The following is a 25,727-nucleotide window of genomic DNA, read 5'->3' as shown; positions in this document are numbered from 1 at the left end:
TGCCAGATTGGGAGCCACTGCCCATCAACCCTCACCAATTTCTATTGATGCACCATAGAAAACATCCTATCCAGCTGCCTCACAGTTTTGTACAGCAACTGCTCTGCCGTGACAGCAAGAACCCGCAGAGGGCTGTGGACTCAGCTCAGCACATCACAGAAACTAGCCCCCCCTCCATGGACTCTGTCTACACTTCTCGCTGCCTCGTAAAGCAGCCCTCATCACCAAAGACCCCACCCACCCCAGATATCCTCCCATCTCCCAGCAGGCAGAATATTCTGAAGCATGAAAGCGCGTACCAAAGGCATAGCATTTATCCCTCTGTTATAAGACTATTAAATAGTTCCTTAGTATGATAAATTGGAATTTGACCTCACAATTACCTTGTTATGATCTCCACCTTAGTGCAATTTGGGTAAATAATTTCTCTGTAGCTGTTACATGTTATTCTGCATTCTGCTATTGTTTGACCTTGTTCTACCTCAATGCACTCTGTAATGATCTGATCTGTATGAACAGTGTGCAAGACAAGTTTCCCAGTGTATCCCAGTTTGTTCGTTAAGTGCCGTGTCGTATGATGTGGGCAGTCATGGTCTTTCTGTGACCTTGATTGTTCTTGGCAGATTCTTCTACAGAAGTGATTTGCCATTGCTGCCTTCTGGGCAGTGTCTTTACAAGACAGGTGATCCCAGCCATTATCAATACTCTTTAGAGATTGTCTGCCTGGCGTCAGTGGTCACATAACCAGGACTTGTGATCTGTACCAGCTGCTCATACGACCATCCACCACCTGCTCCCATGGGTTCACATGACCCTGATTGGGGGCTAAGCAGGTGCTACTCCTTGTCCGAGGGTGACCTGCAGGTTAGCGGAGGGAAGGAGCACCTTACACCTCCTTTGGTAGAGACATATCTCCACCCCGCATGATACCAGAGACGAATCTCCACCCCTCACCCAATATCCCAGGATGACAATAATAAACCAGTTATTATAGCCATTAGTTACACAAACTAGATCACTGAATCTTTGTGTGCTGAGCTTCCCCTAGTGTGGAACCAAGCTGTCTGTCTGATGGTGTCCAGGAACCCAGCGTCCAAGGACATGGTGTTGAGACCTTGAATAAGTTCAGGCTGACTGCCGAAGGGAGGGGTCCCAACCTCAGCTGCACAGACCCCTCGGTTAATGGTACAGGGAGGTGGGTGCTAATGGGACGCACCATACTCTGGGTCACAGACCCCTCGGTTAATGGTACAGGGAGGTGGGTGCTAACGGGACCCACCATACTCTGGGTCACAGGCCCCTCGGTTAATGGTACAGGGAGGTGGGTGCTAACGGGACGCACCATACTCTGGGTCACAGGCCCCTCGGTTAATGGTACAGGGAGGTGGGTGCTAACGGGACGCACCATACTCTGGGTCACAGGCCCCTCGGTTAATGGTACAGGGAGGTGGGTGCTAACGGGACCCACCATACTCTGGGTCACAGGCCCCTCGGTTAATGGTACAGGGAGGTGGGTGCTAACGGGACCCACCATACTCTGGGTCACAGACCCCTCAGTTAATGGTACAGGGAGGTGGGTGCTAACGGGACCCACCATACTCTGGGTCACACACAGAAAATGCTGCAGCAACTCAGCAGGCCAGGCAGCATCGATGGAAAAAAGGTACAGTCGACTTCTTGGCCCGAAACGTCGACTGTACTCTTTTCCATAGGTGCTGCCTGGCCTGCTGAGTTCCTCCGGCATTTTGTGCGTGTTGCTTGGATTTCCGGCATCTGCAGATTTTCTCCTGTTTGTGACTGGATATCTGGGTGAGGTTGAATCAGAACCAGAGTTCCCCATCTTTTTTATGCCATGGATCTACACCATTGGAGGGGTCTGTGGACCCAGGTTGGGAACCCCGGAATTCGAGTAGTAGGGAACAGAACAGACCCTTCTACACTCTGCATCCACGTTGACCAATAAGCAGCAGGGAACATAGTTAGCGTAAACACTATTACAATGCGTAGCTGGCGGGCCACATACCTCGGAGAAATAAAGGCGTTATTTTCTCATTTAGAGATACTGCACAGCCGCACCACACCAGCACCCCCCAACTACTCCGATGAAACTCTAACCTAATCACGGGATAATTTACAGTGTCTGTGGAAGGAAACTAGAGGACCCACAGAGACTCCTTGGAAAGGACACTGGAATTGAACTTTGAACTCCGATTCCCCAAGCTGTAATAGCCTTGTGCTAACCGCTATCCTACATGCCCGCCCCAGCATGTAAAGTCAGCTCCAGTGGACTGGGCGAATGAGATTTACAGTGCCATCTAACGGCCAAGATGGCGGTCCTGCAACACTCTGGACAGCAAAGAGCATGCCAAGGCACGGATGAAGCCATGGTCATCCACTGCAACCAAGGGAAACCCCGGTTGTGAAGATAGTTTGAGCCACTGCACTCGGTCTTCTCCACTTTGAAAACTTTCCCATACAGATTTCCTGTCATTGTCAGATATGATGGACAACCATTACTTTACGGTGCCAGCGGTCACCAATTAGGGTTCAGGGTTCTGACCACTGCCCATAAGGAATTGATGTAGTCTCCCAGTTTCTTCCCACATTCCAAAGATGTACGGTTAGGATTAGTGAGATTTCTCCCTTCCCCATCATTCTTCTGAACTCCAGCGAGAATGGGCCCAAGTCATGAAATGCTCTTCGTACATTAACCCTTTCATTCCTGGTATCATTTCTGTGAACTTCCTCTGAACCCTCTCCAATGCCAGCACATCTTTTAGATATGGGGCCCAAAATTGCTCACAATGCTCCATTTGTGGTCTGACCAATGGGAAGAGATGTTACCTGATGAGATGTCCATCTACTGAAAATCCTTTGTTTGCTACTCAGGGCGAAACAATTTCACTCATCAGACAAGTTGATGATAACTGGCTGGAGGGGAGAATAACTGGGACCAATCGACAAGGCATCTTTCCATCAAACTATGTGCAAGTGGTGAAGTTGCCAAAGATCAAGGTCTCTAGTGAATTTTCTATTGGCCCAACATCCCCAAATCCCAATTTCCCCAACCCTTCACCAAACCCCATCAACAAGCTCCACTCTAGCACCTCAGTAAAGCTCCCATCTCAGCCCTTCTCCACCTCTCCAACCACCACCACCCAATCCTACCCCAACACCTTACCGAGATCCACCAACACCCAGTCTCACCCCAACACCTTGGCAAGATCCACCAACACCCAGTCCTACCCCAACACCTTACCAAGATCCACCAATACCCAGTCCTACCCCAGCACCTTGGCAAAATCTAGCACCACCCAGTCCTACCCCGACAACTCACCAAGATCCAGTACCAAGCTCCAACCCTACACAAGCTTAAACCAGTTCTACGACAGCCCTTTGCCAGCCACCAAAGTCCAACCTTACGTAAATGCTCCAACCCCCACAGCTCAGCCCTACATCAATGCCCCGCCAAACCCCACAGCTCAGTCCTACGCCAATGCCCCACCAACCTGCACAGCCCAATCCTATGCCAATGCCCCACCAGTCACCACAGCTCAGTCCTATGCCAATATCCTACCAACCCCCACAGCTCAGTCCTACCATAACACCTCGCCAGCCCACATAAATCTGCACTATGCCAGCATTGCACTAACCTCACCAACCCAGACATACGCCAATGATTCAGCAACCTCCCAATCCCACCAATTCCCCAACCCACTGACTCCTACAGCCCTGTCTAACCCAAAAGCCTCATCTATTCCCCAAACCCAGCCATACATCAACTCTGAAAGTAAGCCCCATCCCATTGCCACACCACTCCCTACATCCCAGTCCTATCCCACCACCATACCACCCAGACATTCCCAGATGCATGCCAAATCCTCCACTATCTCCCAAGGCCATCCCTATTCCGGCACTTCACCAAGCCTACAAATGGATTCCTCAATGACCAGGGTACCAGCCAATCAGCAGCCACTTCCAGCGTCACTCACCAATCAGCACTCAGCGTCAGTTTTGTCGGCCAACCAGCACCATCCGACTAGGTTCTTGCACTCAGCATCATCACCAGAGGCTGGCCGAAGTCCAGTAACCATGGCATCAGCATCCTACACTCAACGTCCACTCCAGGTAAGGATCTTTAACTGAAATCTTTCTACTTATTACTAAAAAGGCCCACCAAAACTCATAAACCTCACATCCCAGAAATCAATCTAACAGCAGGAAATTGTGGGGAGGTGTGGGAGCTGTAACAAGGGCAGTGGGTGTCTCTCACTGTGGACCCTTGAAGGTAGCCGTCACGGAGAAACGCCATCTGCTGGCAGAACTCAGCAGGTCAACATAGAACGCTGAACGGTCTAGCACAGGAACAAGCTCTTTAGCCCATGATGTTGTGCTGAACCATTTGAATTAGTAATCGAATGGCCAACTAAACTAATTCCTTCTGCCCACACGATGCCCATATCCTTCCGTTTTCCTTACAATCAGTGTGCCTATCTAAACATCTCTTTTAAGTCTAATGTTTCTGCCTCAGGCAGTGCATTCCAAGCACTCGCCACTCTCTGTGTGTATATATATAAAAAAACTGTCCCTCTCTTCTCCTTTGAATTTACCCCCTCTCATGCCTTCTGGTTTTAGACATTTCAACTCTTGGAAAAAGGTGTTGTCTCTCTACTCAATCTATGCCTCTCATAATCTTGTGAACTTCTATCAGATCTCCCCTCAGCCTCCACGGTTCCAGAGGAAACAACACAAGTTTATGCAACTTGTTATAGCACATGCCGTCTAATCTAGGCAACATCCTTGTAAACCTCTTCTACACCCTCCCGAAAGCTTCCTATAATGGGCCAACCAGAGCTGTATGGCCAAGCAGCGTCTGTAGGGGGAGAGGAATTGTCAACTTTTCAGGTTGAAACTCTACCTCAGGATGGCATCAGGGTTTTGACTTGAAATGTCAGCAATTCCTCTCTCCCCGCCCCCCAGCAGATGCTGCCCAACCCGCAGAGTCCCTCCAGAAGATGGTGTTGCCCTGGATTCCAGTTTGTTAACTCTCCTGTATCTCCAGATACAGACCATCGCATCCCACAACCCTTCAACACAACTTAGCTGTAAACATGGCACATGTGATGGGGTTCAGGCCCAGTATTTCGGAGCAGTGGTGAACCACTCTAGTGCCAGTGACACCCATGGGTGCTGGGTGCTCTCTCTCCAGACACACATGGCCAGAGGGGCTAGGTGACTCTCTCTTCCTTGTTTGCTAAATAAAGATTAGCTTTATTTGTCACATGTACATTTAAATAGAAATGCACCATTTTGTATCAACGACTAATAGTCATAGTCATACTTTATTGATTCCGGGGGAAATTGGTTTTCGTTACAGTTGCACCATAAATAATAAATAGTAATAGAACCATAAATAATTAAATAGTAATATGTAAATTATGCCAGTAAATTATGAAATAAGTCCAGGACCAGCCTATCTGCTCAGGGTGTCTGACCCTCCAAGGGAGGAGTTGTAAAGTTTGATGGCCACAGGCAGGAATGACTTCCTCTGTGTTGCCTCTCGGTGAAATGAGTCTCCGGCTGAATGTACTCCTGTGCCCACCCAGTACATTATGTAGTGGATGGGAGACATTGACCAAGATGGCATGCAACTTGGACAGCATCCTCTTTTCAGACACCACCGTGAGAGAGTCCAGTTCCATCCCCACAACATCACTGGCCTTACGAATGAGTTTGTTGATTCTGTTGGTGTCTGCTACCCTCAGCCTACTGCCCCAGCACACAACAGCAAACATGATAGCACTGGCCACCACAGACTCGTAGAACATCCTCAGCATCGTCCGGCAGATGTTAAAGGACCTCAGTCTCCTCAGGAAATAGAGACGGCTCTGACCCTTCTTGTAGACAGCCTCAGTGTTTGTAGACCAGTCCAATTTATTGTCAACTCGTATCCCCAATATAATACAATCCAAGAATGCGCTGGGGGCAACCCACAAGTGTTGCCTTGCTTCTGGCGCCAATATAGCATGCCCACAACTCACTAACCCTAACCCTGGAACGTGGGAGGAAACTGGAGCACCTGGAGGAAACTCGCATGGTTCCGGGGAGAACATACAGGCAGGGGTGGGAATTGAATCCTGATTGTTGGAGTTACACCAACCGCTTCACTACCACGCCGCCCCTCTCCTCTACACCATCCATGGACAGATGGGAGGAAGTGTTGAGAGGTTGGGTGGAATGCAGACGGTGTTGGCAATTCCCAGAAGCAGAGGCTGGCACCGGTAGGGAATTCTGTCCCGTTATCATGAAAAGCGCACTCTGGGCCTTGTCCCGCCAGCCTGCATCACGTGGTCACTTCCTCTGTCCCCTCCTGGCGTAACACCTCTTCTCTGCTCCTTGAACAGTGCCAGCTGCCCTCTGACCCCAAACCGCAGGCAAGCACAACGTCCACCCAACCAACTGGAAGCACGATGGTGTTGCCAACTGCCGGTGTCAGCTGGAGCACGTGAGTAATCACCTCATTCAAACACCTCCTGTGGGACGGGCTGGAAAGTGTCCCTGCTGAGATCTGGTGCAGAAACCACAAAGGGCTCAGGACTGACAACTGCCTGGCGATCATGTAATTCAGGGGAGGATCTGAGGCTGGGCAGTCCCTGAGAGGGAGCCTCGGAGAGGGGGGATTCCTAATCAATAGGGCAGGATAGGATTGGAGCAATACGCATAAAATGCTGGAGGAACTCAGAGGCCAGGCAACATCTTTGGAAAAGAGTACAGTCGACATTTCGGACTAAGACCCTTCAGCAGGACCTGATGTGTGTGTTGTTTAGATTTCCAGCATCTGCAGATTTTTGTGATAGGATAGGATTGGATTCCACTAGGCCATTAGACATAGAATTCGGCCATTCAGCCCATCGAGTCTGCTCCACCATTCCATCATGGCTGATTTACTATCCCTATCAACCCCATTCTCCTGCCTTCTCCCCATAATCTTTAACACCCTTACTAATCAGGAACCTATAAACCTCTGTTTTAAATATACCTGATAACTAGGCTCCTACAGCTGTCTGTGGCAATGAATTCCACAGATTCACCACCCTCTGGCTAAAGAAATTCCTCCTCATCTTTGTTCTAAAGGGACATCCTTCTGTTCTGAGGTTGTGTCCTCTGGTCCTAGACTCTCCCAATATTGGAAACATCCTCTCTATGTCCACTCTCTCTAGGCCTTTCAATAGGTTTAAATAAGATCCCCACTTATTCTTCGAAACTCCAGTGAGTACAGGTCCAGAGCCATCAGAAGCTCTTCATATGTTCTTTCTTTTTTCTTTTTAAATCTTTTTATTGAGTAAGTATACAAAAAAGGTAAGCCATATAAACATTAATACAATGTTAAAGTATAATAAAATTCCAAAAGGTATCAATACCAAAAAAAAATACTACAAACAATGTAATTTAAACATAAGAAACCAAGATAACATAATAGTATACTAAATTTTATATATATCAATGGAAAAAAAGAAAAAAAAAACCCCCAAAAAAAACCCACCGTGCAACTAACTAAAAGCAAAGCAAAGCAATGGGCTAACTTGAAACCAAACAGAGTTAAACTTAAAATCATGTCCTCAATCCCGACCTCCATTAAAAACAGTGAAAAAAAAAACAAGGATAAATATTACATTAAATGAAAATATCGAATAAAAGGTCCCCAAATCTGTTCAAATTTAAATGAAGAATCATAAAGGTTACTTCTAATTTTCTCCAAATTCAAACATAAAATCGTCTGAGAAAACCAAAAAAAGGTAGTTGGAGCATTAAGCTCTTTCCAATGTTGTAAAATACATCCTTTCGCCATTAAAGTAAGAAATGCAATCATTCTACGGGCTGAAGGGGAAAGATTACTAGAAATTTTAGGTAGTCCAAAGATAGCAGTAATAGGGTGAGGAGAGATATCTATATTTAATACCTTAGAAATAATATTAAAAATATCTCTCCAAAAAGTTTCCAAAGTAGGGCAAGACCAAAACATATGAGTTAAAGAGGCTATCCGCCCCGAACATCTATCACAGAAAGGATTAATATGCGAGTAAAAACGCGCTAACTTATCTTTGGACATATGTGCTCTATTAAACACTTTAAATTGAATTAGGGAATGTTTAGCACAAATAGAGGAAGTATTAACTAATTGTAAAATCTGCCCCCAATCATCCACAGAAATGGTAAGCCCCAATTCCTGTTCCCAATCTACCCTAATCTTATCAAATGGAGCTTTCCTAAGTTTCATAATAATATTATAAATCATAGCCGATGCACCTTTCTGACATGGATTGAGGTTAATTATCGAATCTAAAATATATGTAGGAGGAAGCATTGGAAAGGAAGAAAGTATAGTACTTAGGAAATTTCTAACTTGTAAATATCTAAAAAAATGTATTCTTGATAAGTTATATTTATTAGATAATTGTTCAAAAGACATAAGGGAACCATCTAAAAATAAATCCAAAAACCGTAAAATACCCTTAGTCTTCCAAGTTTGAAAAGCGCGATCCGTAAAAGAGGGAGGAAAAAATATGTTACCTAAAATAGGAATCGCTAACCCGAAAGATCAGAAAATTTTCTGAATTGAAACCAAATGCGCAAAGCATATTTAACTATCGGGTTAGAGACCTGCTTAAGGCGTTTCGAATCAAAAGGGAGAGAGGAGCCTAAAATAGAGCCAAGTGTATAACCCTGAACAGATTGTAATTCCAATGCTACCCATTTAGGAATAGATAGTATGTCCTGGTCAAGTAACCAAAATTTCATATGTCGAATATTAATAGCCCAATAATAGAATCTAAAGTTAGGTAATGCTAAACCTCCATCTCTCTTAGCTTTCTGTAAATGTATTTTACCCAGTCTCGGATTCTTATTCTGCCAAATAAATGAAGAAATTTTAGAGTCAACTTTATCAAAGAAAGATTTTGGAACAAAAATTGGTAATGCCTGAAACACATATAAAAATTTTGGCAAAAAAGACATCTTAACTGCATTAATACGACCAATCAAAGTTAAATATAAGGGAAACCATTTAGATGAAAGTTGAGTAATATGGTCTATTAATGGTAAAAAGTTAGTCTTAAATAAATCTTTGTAATTACAAGTAATTTTAATCCCAAGATATGAAAAATAATTATTAATCAATTTAAATGGAAATTTATAATATAAGGGAAGATGTTTATTAATCGGAAAAAGTTCACTCTTACTAAGATTTAATTTATAACCTGAGAAAAAACCAAATTGTGCTAATAACTCTAAAACAGCAGGAATGGATTTCTCAGGATTAGAAATATATAAAAGTAAATCATCAGCATAGAGTGATAATTTATGGGACTTTAATCCCCGAGTTATCCCAGTAATATTTGAAGATTCTCGAATAGCAATTGCAAGAGGTTCTAATGCAATATCAAATAATAGGGGACTAAGAGGACAGCCTTGTCGAGTACCTCGAAAGAGAGGAAAAAAAGGTGAGTTTAAAGAGTTAGTACGAACCGAGGCTACAGGGGAATGATATAACAGTTTAATCCAGGATATAAATTTCAAGCTAAAATTAAACATTTCAAGCACCTTAAATAAATAAGGCCATTCTACTCTATCAAAAGCTTTCTCGGCATCTAAAGAAATAACACACTCAGGAACATTTTGTGAGGGAGTATAAACGATATTTAACAATGTACGAATATTATAAAAAGAGTAACGACCTTTAATAAAACCCGTTTGGTCTTCCGAAATAATAGAAGGAAGTACTTTTTCTAGTCTATTTGCTAATAACTTAGAAAAAACTTTAGAATCAACATTTAATAAAGATATTGGTCTATAAGATGCACATTGAGCAGGGTCTTTATCCTTCTTTAGTATTAGAGAAATTGATGCTCTATTAAAAGATTCAGGAAGTTTACCAAGTTTCAGAGAAGCCTCAAAAACCCTACAGAGCCAAGGAATCAATAAAGAAGCAAAACGTTTATAAAATTCAACGGTAAACCCATCCGGGCCAGGAGCTTTCCCCAGATTCATAGAAAAAATAACATTCTTAATCTCATCCATTGTAATGGAAGTATCTAATAAAGAAGACATATCCTGTAAAATCTGAGGGAAGTCTAACTTATCTAAAAAATCATTCATATATTTAGAATCTCGAGGAGACTCTGATTGATATAAAGAAGAATAAAAATCACAAAAGGTTTGATTAATCCCCACATGATCCAGTATCAATCGATCATTTTGGTTATAAATCTGATTGATTTGAGATTTAACATAATTAGATTTCAATTGATTAGCCAGCAGCTTGCCAATTTTGTCACTGTGAACATAAAAGTCACTTCTTGTTTTCTTTAATTGGTTTACAATCGAGGACGAGAGTAGTAAACTGTGTTCCATTTGAAGTTCAGTTCTTTGTTTGTATAACTCCTCAGAAGGAGCCATAACATATTTCTTATCAATTTCTTTAATCTTGTCCACAATTGCCATCTCCTCCTGCTTCTGTTTCTTCCTCAAAGCAGCAGAATACGAAATAATCTGACCCCGAATATAGGCTTTAAAAGTGTCCCAAAGAGTGTTAACCGAAATATCTTCTGTATGGTTAATTGTAAAAAAAAGCTCAATCTGTTCATTCATAAAATTAACAAAGTCCGAGTCCTGAAGCAACAGCGAATTAAAACGCCATTGTCTATTATTTGGTATATTGGCCATAATTTTAATAGAAAGCTTAAGTGGAGCATGATCCGAAATGGTTATAGAATCATAATCACATTTAATCACTGAAGGAATAAGACGAGAATCAATAAAAAAATAATCAATTCTTGAATAGGAATGATGAACATGTGAAAAGAAGGAAAAATCTTTTTCCTGAGGATGCAGAAAACGCCAAATGTCCGTCGACCCAGAATCAGAAAGGAAAAAATTAATCAAATTTGCAGATTTATTAGGTAAGGTCCGTAAAGGAGCCGAACGGTCCAAAGCTGGAGACAAACAGGTATTAAGATCTCCGCCCCAGATCAATGAAAACTCGTTCAAATTCGGAAACTGATTAAACAATGATTTATAAAATTCCGGACAATCCATATTAGGAGCATAAACATTAACCAAAACTACTTTTTTATTAAATAGTAAACCACTAACCAATAAAAATCTACCATTCGGATCAGAAATAATATCCTGTTGTATAAAAGTAACTGAGGAATCTATAAAAATAGAGACGCCTCGAATCTTAGCATTGGAGTTCGAATGAAATTGTTGTCCCTTCCAGAATTTAAAAAAACGTAGTCTGTCCCCCCTCCGTACATGGGTCTCTTGTAAAAATAAAATTTGTGCTTTAAGTCTCCGGAACACTTTAAAAACTTTTTTTCTTTTAATAGGATGATTAAGACCGTTAGTATTCCAGGAGACAAAATTAATAATAGACTCCATAAATCCTAAAGTCAACCCACAACAAGGAGGATTGACGATAGGCTCGACCCACAAACCCGGAGAGGAAACAGAACATACGAAAGATACCGGGAAAAAGGACGCAACCAGTACTTCAATAATGTATATAGCCCAAAGAGAAACAAACTAAAACGTGAAGCCCCTCCCACCACCGCCCCTCCCACCACCCCCCCGCCCCAAGACCCCAAGGCAAAATCTAAAGCAGACCTGCCCGAAAGAAGCAAGCGCTAAAACTACCCCCATGACTTCCGGTATATGCTCCCTAAAAAAAAAGGTATAAATATGAAAAAGATCAGCTAATTGTAAAACAGTAAAAAAGTAAAAAAAAGGTAGCTCAATTAAAACACACACACAACAGAACAAAAGCCAGAAAATATATATTAAAAAAAAACCACAATAAACCCCAAACCCATGAATAAACACAGCAACAAGAAAAAATAAGATTATTGACATAAAGTGGTTATAAAAAACAAAACAGAATAAAATTTTAAAAAACTACAAAATTTAAGGCCACACAGGAAATACGTAAGATGACAAAAAGGAAGTAACCACCCAGAATCCCCTGGAAAAAGAAAGAAATGATGCAGTTGAAAAGAAAGTTTAGCAACCATATTAAGAAATCAAAAATAAACTTTTCTGCCCAAATAGGGCACGAAAAAGTTAAAACCAACCAATTCACAGCCTCCGATCAACGGAGATAATTAAAAAAAATAGCAATTAAGATGTTGAAGGTGAAAATTGATCCAGATAACTCTGGGCATCCGATGGAGAATCAAAAAAACGAAGGACTCCATCTGACATGCGAATCCTTAGACGTGCAGGGTACAGCAATGCTGGTCTTAAATCCATCTTATAGAATTCCGACATCACAGATCTGTAGCGAACCCGTTGGTCCCAGATTGGTTTACTGAAATCTTCCACGAATCGGAACCTAAGATCCGAAAAATCAATGAAACCTTTAGATCGAGCGAATCGAAACAGTCTCTCCTTGTCTTGAAAGTAATGAAAACGTAAGATAACATGCCTAGGTCTATCTGACCTAGACGAGTATGATGGGATTCTGTGAACACGATCCAGTAGCGGTGGTTGGTCAGGAAATACAGTAGGGAATGCATCTTTTAAAAGTTGAGAAAAATACTTCATGGGGTTGTTAGATTCCACAGCTTCCCGCACCCCAATCATTCGTAAATTCTGCCGTCGCATTCTAGATTCCAAGTCAGAGTTTTTAAAAGTCAGAAAGTCAAGTTTCTTCTTCATTACATTAATTGTTTCTTCGATTTTCCCCATCTTAAGCTCACTTTGTTGCGCGAATTTTTGAAGATCAGATATAGCCGACTGATGTTCCGCAATAAATGTTTGCATCTTATCAATTGAATCGGCAATTTTCTGGAGATTAATTGAGATTTCCGTATGAATCAGGTCTTTAACAGAGTCTGCAATTTCCGTACGAATCATCTCCCTAACAGAGGTTGAAATTTCCCTCTGAATTAACTCCGATATAGCTTTCAAAGTCACCGGTGATTCAGTCAGGGGGAGATCCGTACCTTTCGGTTTAACCGGAGGTTTACCATCCTTGCCGTTTTTCCCGTTCTTAGACATAGCAGATCTAAGTTTCATCCAGTTGTCGGAGAATTCAGTTTAATTCAAAGTATTGTAAGAGTTGATGCCTTAATGGTTAATTAAAGTATAGCTGACCATAGAGAAAAAAAACTCAGAGGTAATGGAGCGAGTCAAGAACGCGACTTCACTCCATGAGCGCTACCGGAAGTCCCCCGCTCTTCATATGTTAAACCTTTAGTTCTAAGGATCATTCTCTTGAACCTCCTCTAGACTCTCTCTAATGCCAGCACATCTTTTGGAACCATATTGGGCCCATAACTACTTACAACACTCCAAGTGTGGTCTGACAAATGCCTTACAGTCACGCCATTATATTCTTGTCCTTTCGAAATGAATGCTAACATTGCATTTGTCTTCCTTACCACCAGCTCAACCTGCAAGTTAACCTTTAGGGAATCCTGCACAAGGACTCCCAAGTCCTTTTGCAATTCCAGTTTCTGAATTTGCTCCCCCCCCCCCCGTTAGAGAATAGTCTATGCTTTTATTCCTTCTGCCAAGGTGCATGACAATACACTTCCTTCTGCTCTATTCCATCAGACACTTCTTTGCCCACTCTCCCAGTCTGTCCAAGTCCTTCTGCAGACTCCCTGCTTCCTCAATACTACCTGCCCCTCCGTTTATCATGAACAAACCTGGCCACAAAGACATCAATTCCGTCATCCAAATCATTGATACATAATTTGAAAAGAAGTGGTCCCAATATTGATTCCTGCAGGCAACCAGAAAAGGTCCCTTTTATTTCCACTCTTTCCCTCCTGTCAGTCAGCCAATCTTCTATCCATACTAGTGTCTTTCCTGTAACACCATGGGCTCTTATCCTGCTAAGCAGCCTCATGAGTGGCACCTTGTCAAAGGCTTTCAGAAAATCCAAGTAAATAACATTCACTGACTCTCCTTTGTTTATCCTGCCTGTAATTTCCTCCAAGCATTCCAACAGATTTATCAGGCAAGATTTCCCCTGAAGGAAACCATGCTGACTTTGGCCTGCTTTGCCGTGTGCCTCCAAGTTCCCAGAAACCTCATCCTTAATAATGGATTCCAACATCTTCCCAACCACTGAAGTCAGGCTAACTGGCCTCTAGTTTCCTTTCTTCAGCCTCCCTTCCTTCTTAAAGAGTGGAGAGACATCTACTATTAGTCACCGGTAGCCAACTAGAAAAGGCCCCATTCATTCCCACTCTTCACCTTCTGTCAGTCAGCCAATCTTCAGTATGACCCCGAGGAGGGGTTCTGGGGGTTCTGATGTTGGGGTTCCAGGTATCGAGGGAGGGACGGTGAGTGAGGGTTGGTGGAATGCCTGTCAGGGGTACTGGGTCTCATGTTGACCCTGTTGCTGTTACAGGTATCGGGCACTGTACAGCTACCAGCCGCGGAACTCGGACGAGCTGGAGCTGAGGGAGGGAGACCTGGTGCATGTCCTGGAGAAGTGTGACGACGGCTGGTTCGTAGGTAAAGGGTGTGACTGTGTCTGCGTTAGGACTACAGCCCCAAACCAAACTCATTTTCATTCGCTCACTGGACCTTTCCACTTCTCCCCAACACAGGGACGTCTGGACGGACTAACGGCTTCGGAACATTCCCTGGGAACTACGTACAGCCAATGTGACCTTCCGCCATTGGCTACTGGACGTCTGGGAAACAGACTGGGCTCTCAATCTGTCTTGTCGGTTACCCCCCCACACGCTTGCGCGCTCTCTCTCCCTCCCTCCAGTCTGCTCCTATCTCTTATATATTTTTTTCTTTTATCTGTAATCTTTTTAACACCATTCTCCCTCTCATTCTCCTCCTCTGTATGTTTTTATCTCTCTCTGTCTCCACCCTGCACCTTCCGACCTGCCCCTCTTCTTCCTTTCTTCAGTAGTGAGCTTCTTCACCTGCGACCTCCGTCCCAACCTGGCCTCACCCCCCCCCCCAACCCCCAGAGTGGACACAGCAGCCTTACCCGGTTGCCCTAAATCCCCCTGTTGATGCAGGCTGTGGGAGATGGGACTGCGGTGGGTGGGGGGGGGGTGGAATCAGAGGTTTCGTGTGGTGTGAAACTCCGCCAAACACCCACCAATTCTCAGCCCTCTTTCCTGTCACAGTCTCGGCTGGTAACCCTTGCTTGGGAACAACAGGCTCCATCCTGTGTGGGTGTGCATGTACCTGAACCAGCGCTGGGCTGTAAAATTTCTGCTGCTTTTCAATAAAACAAGATCAGAATCAAACTCTTCCCTCTCGTCAGTAACAAGGTGAGCTGCCTACGTTTACAGCAAAGCCTCGTGCGAACGGTCAGGGTCCCCGCAACACCGTGGTCTCAACAAACCGTGTGGGGACAGCAGAATTCCCAAAGTTTTCAGCCAGGGGAGGGCCTGGAGCACCATCAGTGAAGGAGATTTTAAGAACACAGAACAGTACAGGCCCTTTGGCCCACAATGTTGTGTTGATCTTTCAATCTAACCTTTCCCTCACACAATAGCAGGAGGGAGAATTTTGAAGAATATTTTGTAATGTTGATGGCTGTTCAGCCCATCGAATCAGCCCCATCAGTCTCCTTGCCCCTCTCATTTCACTGGATGCCCACAAGCCCATATATACCCATTTGTTTTTACCAGTGATCAACATTACGGGGCAATTTGCAGCCACAATTAACTTTCGTACACACCGTTGGAACGTGGGATGAAACCGAAGTATCTGGGAGAAGCCAGCGTGGTCACAGGGAGAATGTAGCAACGGTCCCTGATGCTGAAAGGAATGGCTCTATCCACTATACCACTAGGCTGAGGTGGGGGAATTGGCTCATGAGCTGAGGGTACAGTTGTCAGTGGAGGGAGCAGTCTGAAGGTGTGGGGGAGTCCGATGAAGATTGAGCACGGGGCGGGGGCGGCTGAGAGCGATGGTGGTCCAGATAGTTGAGATATTGCCTGCATGACTGTTAAATGAAGCCTGTGAACCAAGAGGAGATGAGGAAACTTCCTGCCCAAAGAGGGTGGGTGGGAGGTGGGGGCAGACTCTGTCAATGGTGTAAGGCCCTTCCCTGTCCAAGCACAGCTGTACGGCAGGATTGTGGAGTGGAGATACAGTGCGTTCTGAGGTGCAAGGTGCTCCTTCCCTCTGCTAGCCTGCAGGCCACCCTTGGACAAGGTGTTGCCACCCCCCCCCACCCCCACACGAAGCCATGAGAGCCGGCGGTGGATGGTTGCATACAAGACCATAAGATATAGGAGCAGAACCATTTGGCCCATCGAGTCTGGTCTGCCATTTCATTGTAGCGAATCCAATTTTCCTCTCAGCCCCAATCTCCTGCCTTCCCCGTATCCCTTCATGCCCCGACCAATCAAGAATCTATCAACCTCTCCCTTAAATATACATAAATACTTGGCCCCCACAGCTGCCTGTGGCAAAGAATTCCACAGGTTCACCACTCTCTGGCTAAAGAAATTCCTCCTCATCTCTGTTCTAAAAGTACACCCCTCTATTCTGAGGCTGTGTCCTCTGGTCTTAGATTCTCCCACCATAGGAAACTTCCTCTCCACATCCACTCTATCAAGGTCTTTCACCATTCGACAGGTTTCATGAGGCCCCCTGGTGAATACAGGCCCAGAGCCATCAAATGCTCTTCATATGACAAGCTATTCAATACTAGAATCATTTTTGTGAACCTCCTTTGAACCCTCTCCAATTTCACATCCTTTCTAAGAGAAAGCACCCAAACCTGCTCACAATACTCCATATGAGGCCTCACCAGCACTTTATAAAGTTCCAATATTATATCCTTGTTTTTATATTCTAGTCCTCTTGAAATTTGCCTTCCTCACCACGAACTCAACCTGCAAATCAACCTTTAGGGAATCCTGCACAAGGACTCCCAAATCCTTCTGCATCTGTTTTTTATATTTTCTCTCCATTTAGAAAATAGTTAACTCTTTCATTTCTTCTACCAGTGCATGACCATACGCTTCCCAACAATGTATTCCATCTGCCATTCTTTTGCCCATTCTTGTCTAAGTCCTTCTGTAGCTTCTCTACTTCCTCAAAACTAACTGCCCCTCCACCTATCTTTATATTGTCTGCAAACTTTGTAACAAAGACATTAATTCCAGTATCCAAATCATTGATATGTAACGTAAAAAGAATTGGTCCCAGCACAGACCCCTGTGGAACACCACTAGTCACTGGCAGCCAACCAAAAAAGGCTCCTTTCATTCATCTTTCCTGTAATACCATGGGCTCTTAGCTTCTTAAGCAGCCTCAACTTTGGCACCTTGTTAAAGGCCTTCTGAAAATTAGAGTACACAACATCAACTGATTCTCCATTGTCTGTCCTGTTTGTTACTTCTTTGAAGAATTCCAACATTATGTGCCGTGTCACATGACGTGGACGATCATGGTCTTTCCATAACCATCATTGTTCTTGGCAGATTTTTCTACAGAAGTGGTTTGCCATTGCCACCTCCTGGGCAGTGTCTTTACACGATGGGTGACCCCAGCCATGAGGAAACCATGCTGACTACTGCCTATTTTATCATGTGCCTCCAAATACCCTGAGACCTCACCCTTAATAATCAACTCCAACATCTTCCCAACCACTGAGGTCAGATTAACTGGCCTATAGTTTCCTTTCTTCTGCCTCTCTCCCTTCTTGAGGAGTGAAGTGACACTGCAATTTTCTAGTCTTCTGGAACCATTCCAGAATCTAGTGATTCTTGAAAGATCATTACTAATGCCTCCACAATCTCTTCATCTTCAGACCTTACAGTTTTCCAAGAAGTTTCTCTCTAGTTATGGTAACTTCACACACTTCAGGATGCCTGACACCTGGACCTTCCAACATACTGCTAGTGTCTTCCACAGTGAAGACTGATGCAAAATACTTATTCAGTTTGTCTGCTACTTCATTGTCCCCAATCACTACCTCTCCAGCATCCTTTTCCAATATCCACTTTCACCTCTCTTTTACACTTTATATCACAAGTCCTGGTTATGCGACCACTGACGCTGGCAGTCAAATCTGAAGAGTATTGATAATGGCTGGGGTCACCCATCGTGTAAAGACACTGCCCAGAAGGTGGCAATGGCAAACCACTTCTGTAGAAAAATCTGCCAAGAACAATGATGGTCAGGGAAAGACCATGATTGCCCATGTGATACGACACGGCGCAGAATGATGATGACGATGACTGCAGGAGGTCCCTGCAACTACACACCATCTGGGGGCATCCGCAGGCTAGAAAGGGCAGCTCAGACATTGAGGGAGGGAGGGAGAGAGAGTGTGAGGCAGAGAAATACACAGACTGTGAGGAGAGAGGTAGAAATATGAGAGTGAGAGAGAGAGGGTCTGTGAGAGGGGGAGGGTGAGTGATGGAGGGGCTGAGAGAGAGGGTGTGAGAAAGAACTGTCAGCAGACTGAGGGAGGAACGGGAGGGAGACCTGTGCTGAGACTCCCAAGTTATTGTTGGACCGGGATGGTGAGGCACTGACTGCCCCAACCACAGGGTTCCTGTGTGTGGCTCTGACATTGTGATGCTGAGGCCTTGTGGAGATGGTAGGATGTGGGGGCATCAAATAATCAACTTTATTCACCACATACACTCAAAGGCCACTTCATTCGGTACCTCCTGTCTCTAATGGAGTGGCCACTGAGTGTAAGTCTGTGGTCTTCCGCTGCTGCAGCCCGTCCACTTCAATGTCTGACATGTGTATTCAGAGATGCTGTTCTGCACACCACTGTTGTAACACGTGGTTATTTGAGTTACTGTCACCTTCCTGTCAGCTTGAACCAGTCTGGCTATTTTCCTCCTCCTCGCTCACTAACCCAAGGCATTTTCACCCCCCACAGAACTGGCACTTACTAGATGTTTTTGTTTCTTGTTTTTCCATACCATTTGCTGTGAACTCTAACAACAGGAATTCTGCAGGAATTCAGGACAGTCCTGACGAAGGGTCTCGGCCTGAAACGTCGACTGCGCCTCTTCCTATAGATGCTGCCTGGCCTGCTGCGTTCACCAGCAACTTTGATGTGTGTTGCTGTGAACTCTGTTGTGCATGAAAATCCTAGGAGATCAGCAGTTTCTGAGATACTCAAACCACCCCATCTGGCACCAACAATCAAAGTCACTCAGATCACATTTTTTCCCCCATTCTGATGCCTGGTCTGAACAACAACTGACCATGTCTATATGCTTACACGTTTGGAATTTGCCGTGATATGCAAACTCAGAGTCATGAAACACTACAGCACGGAAACAGGCCTTTTGGCCCATCTAATCCATGCTGAACCATTATTCTGCCTAGTCCCATTGAGCTGCACACAGACCATCACCCTCATACCCCTCCCATCCATGTACTTATCTAAAATTCACTTAAATGTTGACATCGAACGCACATCTAGAACGGGCCAGATTGAGGCTCGAAATGTCAACAATTCCATCCCCCCTACACAGATGATGTTCGACATGCTGAGTCCCTTCCACAGATTGTGTCACTCCCTTATGTGCAGGTTGGTTTGGGGTGGCATCATAACTGTGTCTCAATCCTGGAACACCTCAACCAACCCTCCTGTATCCTGGCCCCTGACCTCAATCCATCAGCAGCCCAGCTCTGGCGTGGAGAGGGACTGTGGACGCTGAGGTGAAACTCCCTGTGAGACAGGAGGGAGGTCTGCTCCGTGAGCTGTGCAGGGATGTTACGTCAGATGATGCGGCCTTCTGGCGCCAATCGCAGAGAGATTCTCAGCTTCCTGTGTTTCTATTCCCTTTGACTGGTGAGGTGTACACCTCCCTGCCACAGCACCGAGGATGGGCTGCTACAACAGTCAGGGAGCCCCGACTATCTCACAGCCAGTGAAGTACAGTACATCTCAGGTGCAGTCACCGTAGGAGTGGGAAAATTGCAACCGTCACTCCACTCTTTGAGGAGGGAAGCAAAAGACTATTGAAGACTAGAGACTATTTGCGAAAGAACATTGAACTCATTGCCACAGTCGGCTGTGGAGGCCAAGTCATTAGGTTTATTTAAAGCAGAGGTTGATAGGTTCTTAATTAGAAAGGGCATCAAAAGTTACGGGGAGAAGGAAGGAGAATGGGGTTAAGAGGGATAATAAGTCAGCCATGATGGAATGGCAGAGCAGACTCGATGGGCCAAATGGCCCAATTTCACTCCTTTGACTTATGGTCTAGGAAGCACGGCAGGCAATTTGTACACAACAGGATCTCACGGAGACATACCAATTATAATCTTAGTGATAGAATGACAGATCCTTACAACATAAAACAAGCAGGCCTTTCAGCCCATCGAGTCCATGCTGAACAACTAGGATCATTAAGACTGATCCCATTTCATTCCCCCACCCCCTGTCTCTCCCCTCATCCTGCACCCCCGGACTGGGGGTGACTTACAGCTGCCAATTAGCACATATCGTCAGGATGTGGGAGGAGACTGGAGCACTGGGTGGAAACCCACACGTCGTCACAGTGAAAACGGACAGCGTCAAAGGCTGGGATCGAACCGGTGTCTCTGGAGCTGTGACGCTGCGGCTCCACCAGCCGTGCCACTGTGTCTGTCCGAGGACTCTCCGTCGGCTTCTGTCAGAGCAACGCAGCTTTGTCCCCTTGCTGTCTCAGCGTGAGCTCTCTCCACACACAAGCCCAGGGCCTCGTGCTTTCTCCTCACTTGCACACGGCAGCAGCTGTCTGGACTGCATGTAAAATAAGGTTCATACTGCATCGTGATACGAGTGAAAAGAAACCATAAAGCCCTTAATGCTGCTACGCAACTCAATAAGGTGGTTAGGGAGGAGTTTGGTGTTTTATCTATTTGTTTATTGAGATACAGTGCAGAAAAGGCTCGAGCTGCACTACCCAGCAATCCCCCAACCTAACTCTAGCCTAATCACCGGACAATTTACAGTGAACAATTCACCTACCAACTGGTACATCTTGAATTGAATTGACTTTATTTCTTACATCCTTCACATACATGAGGGAAAAAATCTTTACGTTACATGTCTGTCTGAATGTGCACCTTATAGTAATTTGTAATAAATAGTACGTACAACAGAACAGTCAATATAGCATAGAAATACAATCGTGTCAGTGGGAATTAACCAGTCCAATGGCCTGGTGGAAGAAGCTGTCCCAGAGCCCGTTGGTCCTGGCTTTTATGCTGCGGTACCGTTTCCCAGATGGTAACAGCGGAACAGTTTGTTGTTGGGGTGACTTGGGTCCCCAATGATCATTTGGGCCCTTTTTACACACCCATCCTTGTGAATGTCCTGAATCATGGGAAGTTCACAACTACAGATGCGCTGGGCTGTCCGCACCACTCTCTGCAGAGTCCTGTGATTGAGGGAGGTACAGTTCCCATACCAGGCAGTGATGCAGTCAGTCAGAATGCTCTTAATTTGTGAAGAAAGTTCTTAGGATCTGGGGACTCATGCCAAACTTCTTCAACCGTCTGAGGTGAAAGAGGCGCTGTTGTGCTTTTTTCACCACACAGCCGGTAGGTACAGACCAAGTGAGGAATTTAAAGCTGTTCACCCTCTCAATCCCAGATCCATTGATGTCAATAGGGTGAGCCTGTCTCCATTTCTCCTGTAATCTACAACCAGCTCTGGACTGTAGGAGGAAAGCAGTGCACCCAGAGGAAACCCACATACTAACAGGGAGAATGTACAAATCCTTTACAGGCAGCAGTGGGGATTGAACCCCATTCACTGGTTCTACGTGCTGGCATTTATTAGTCAGGAGACTGAGTTGAAGAACTGTGAGGTAATGCTGTAGCTCTATCAAACCCTGGTTAGACCTCACTGGGATTACTGTATTCAGTTCTGGTCACCTCATTATAGGAAGGATGCTGACACTTTGGAGATGGCTCAGAGGAGATTTAACAGCCTTCTGCCTAGATTAGAGAGCATGTTTTAAGAGGATAGGTTGAGTGAACTAAGGCTTTTCTCTTTGGAGTGAAGGAAGATGAGAGGTGACTTGACAGAGGTGTAAAAGATGATAAGAAGCATAGAAAGAGTGCCAGCCAGAGACTTTTTCCCAGGGCAGAAATGACTAATATGAGGGGGATCATTTTAAGGCGATTAGAGGAAAGTATAGGGGGGATGTCACAGGTAGTTTTTTTTTGTAAGAACACAGGAGTGGTGGGTGTGTGGAACACACTGCTAGGAGTGTACAGGATGATAAGAGGCATAGATTGAGTGGAGAGCCAAAGACTATTTCCCTGGGCAGAATTGGCTAATGTGAGGGGGCATAATTTTAACGTGGAAATTATGGTAGAAAGTGTTAGGGAGATGTCAGAGGGAGTTCTTTTTTTATACACAGAGTGGTGGGTGTGTGGAACACGCTGCTGGAGGCAGATACATTAGAGCAGGGACTCCCACCCTGGGTCCATGGACTACTCGGTTAATGGTAGGGGTCCATCCTGGGTCCATGGACCGTTTGGTTAATGGTAGGGGTCCATGGCATCAAAAAGGTTGGAACCCCTGCATTAGAGGAATTCAAGATAGTTACCCCTCCATTTTCCTTTCATTTATGTGCCTATGTGGGAGGGAAGGGTTAGATTGACTCTGGAGTAGGTTAAAAGGTCAGTACAACATCCTGGGCTGAAGGACCTGTACTGTGCTGTACTGTTTGATGTTTCAACAAGAGGCACCAGCTTTGCCTTGGAAGTCATTGACTGGACAACACGGTCAAAAGGGAATGGGAGAAGTTTCACAGGGGATCAGAACGAAGTACTTTGATAAAAAAAAATTGACTTTGAACTCCAATCACCTTTGTAAGGAAACTCCAGGACATGATGCATCTATAGAAGTTTATCAAAAGACTTTGGAACTTGGTGATGCTAGTCAGGCAGAGTGTGTGAACTATTGGTTGTTACCTTGACACACCACACAGTATTTCAGTTTTTTAATGTGCTACACAGCTGTGTAAAACTCTTTCCAGAGAACTCGCTGAGCTTAAGGGAAAGATACCAAGGGTCCAAATGCCAGCTCCATCCATGCTGTGGAGTAGCCATGTGTGGAATGTCAGGTCTGGATGACACACTAACAATGGCTTCTCACTGTGGCTCGACACACCCTGATTGTACGCCGCACCCTGAGGCTGGCCACAGATCCCCACCCCTTGTGCTCCAGAACCCAGCTCCCAGCTGAAATCCAGACCTTTGGCAATGAGTACACACCCTCCATATCCTCGGCTCAGATCCCCAGTGACTGAGTGAGCCAGCTGCTGAACTAGATTCAGATTTGTATTTATTTACCACGTGTCCCTCGAGACACAGAGTGAAATGCGTTGATCGCGTCAACAACCTACTGTCTGAGGACGTGCTGGGAGCAGCCCGCAGGTGTCACCACACATTCTGGCGCCAGCGTCACATACCAACAACGCTCAGCAGGACAACATGGCAAAATAAGCAACTCTCACAAAATGCTGCAGGAGCTCAGCAGGCCAGGCAGCATCTATGGAAATGACCCTTCTCTCGTCAAGTATCTTCAACTGTTAACTCTTTTCCATAGATGCTGCCTGACCTGCTGAGTTCCTCCAGCATTTTGTGTGTGATGCTCCGGATTTCCAGCATCCACAGAATCTGTCGCCTCCTACCCACAACATCCTAACTATCCACACATTATCACGAAATCTAAAAAGATATTTGTAAGTCTGGCTTTCTCTGGCCAGGAATGTTTTCCCCACTTGGAAAACCCCTCCTCCACTGAAGTCAATCCCCCTATTAAACTGAACCTTGCTCCCCCCATTACTCCCTACTTTGGCCAATCTCTTCACCAAGGTTCAACTCCTTGCTCCAGTCCGACCAACCAGTGGGATGATTTACAAAATAGGAAAAGTACATGCCTTCAGCCCCACAAATGTTGTGGTAACCTTTTAATTTACTCCAAGATCAATCTAACCCTTCCCTCCTACACAGTCCTCCATCTTTCTACCATCCATGTGCCCATCTAAGAGTCCCTTAAATGCCCCTAATGTATTTGCCTCTTCCCCAGCCCTGGCAGTGTGCTGCACACACCAACCAGTCTCTGTGTGAAAAACCTGCCTCTGACATCCTCTGTATACTTTCCTCCAATCACCTTAAAACAATTCCGCACCCCCCCCCCCAATATGAGCCAATTACACCCTGGGAAAATGTCTCTGACACTGTATCCACACCCCTGATCATCTTGTACACATCAATCAAGTCACATCTCATTCTCCTTCACTCCAAAGTGAAAAGCCTTAGCTCATTCAGCCTCTCCTCATAAGACACGCTCTCTAATCCAGGCAGCTCCTCTGCACCCTCTCTAAAGCTTCCACACCCTTCCTGTAATGAAGCAACCAGAACTGAACGCAGTAATCTCCATTCCTGTGCCTTCTCCCTGTAACCTTTGATGCCCTGACTAATCAAGAACCTATCAACCTCCACCTTAAACATACTCAATGACTCAGCCTCCATAGCCATCTGAGGCAATGAATTCCACAGATTCACCACCCTCGGGCTGAAGAAATCCTCCTCATTTCTGTTCTAAAGGGACATCCTTCTAGGCCCTCTGGTCCCAGACTTTCCCACTGTAGGAAACATCCTCTCCACATCCACCCTATCCAGGCTCTTCAATGTTCGATAGGTTTCAATGAGAAACCTCTTCATTCTTCTAAACTCTAGCACGTACAGGCCCAGAGTCATTATACATTAACCTTTTCATTGGAGAGGGTCCAGAACGGGGGTTCCCAACCTTTTTCAAGCCATAGACCCTTACCATTAACCAAGGGATCTGTGGACACCAAGTTGGGACCCTTGTTCCAGAAGACGTTTACAATCATTCTCGTAAACCTGTCTGGACCCTCTCCAATGCTGGCACATCCTTTCTCAGCTAAGGGACCCAAATGTGCTGACATACTCCAGCACAGCAGCATAGACTGGGAGACTGAGTAGACCCTTCAGCCTCTCAGATCCATGAAGGGTCCCAGAGGAGAAACCCCATCAGTCCCATTGCCCTGTATCCCTGTAACCTAGCAATTTCCCCCCTCATATTATGACAAAGGACATTCAGCCCATCATTGATGCTAGATCCAAAAACAATCTCATCAATCCATTTTCCCCTTTGATTCTGTCTGCGGTAGGCGGGCACCACAGTGCGATGCCATTATAGCTCGGGAATCACAAAGTCCGATCCTACATCCCCGTTGTGAGGGGTGAGGGGTGGAAACGGGCAAGGTCGGCCAACAGCGCTCCGGTGAAGCTGTGGAGGCCAATTCCCTGTACAGTGGATACGACGGATTACTTCAGCCAGAGCATCGACTTTGTGAGGACGATGGAGGCAAGAGGTCATCGACAGCCGACGCTCCACTGGGAGCTGAGGGCCCAAGCTGGCATTACAGCTCAGGGAGTTTGTACATTCTTCCCATGTGCGCATCGATTTCCTCCGGGTGCTCTGCTTTCCTCCCACAGTCCACAGCAGTCAGTAGGTCAACTAGTCACTGCAAACCGTCCTGCGACTAGGCTAGAGATGAGAGCAGGGCGACTCAGTGGGCCGAAGGGCTTGTTTCACTCTGCATCTCTAAGTAATAATTTATAAATCCATTAACCCTGTGTTGCCCAAGTTCCTGGTCACCGGCTCCTTTGATCCTCTATATACAGTTCCCAAGAAGTTAAACTGCAAGACACAGGCCATTCAGCCC

The 25,727-nt window shown here is 45.3% G+C and overlaps 1 protein-coding gene across 2 annotated transcripts in view; it reads left to right on the top strand.

The window, feature by feature from the left end:
- sorbs3 (sorbin and SH3 domain containing 3) overlaps positions 1-17,428 on the top strand; it is a 93,123-nt gene extending 75,695 nt beyond the window's left edge. For both annotated transcript variants that reach the window (XM_063057208.1, XM_063057207.1), the window contains exons 19-22: positions 2,890-4,128; positions 6,405-6,505; positions 14,420-14,526; positions 14,622-17,428. In XM_063057208.1, coding sequence (XP_062913278.1) covers positions 2,890-4,128; positions 6,405-6,505; positions 14,420-14,526; positions 14,622-14,683 — 1,509 coding nt within the window. In that variant the 3' untranslated portion in view covers positions 14,684-17,428. The remainder of the gene's footprint in view (positions 1-2,889; positions 4,129-6,404; positions 6,506-14,419; positions 14,527-14,621) is intronic.
- Positions 17,429-25,727: the final 8,299 nt, after the last annotated feature.

Source organism: Mobula hypostoma, chromosome 8, assembly GCF_963921235.1.
Source record: "Mobula hypostoma chromosome 8, sMobHyp1.1, whole genome shotgun sequence".
Classification (NCBI taxonomy): Eukaryota; Metazoa; Chordata; class Chondrichthyes; order Myliobatiformes; family Myliobatidae; genus Mobula; species Mobula hypostoma.
Note: the sequence above shows the minus strand (reverse complement) of the source record. Positions and strands in the feature narration are given on the sequence as shown.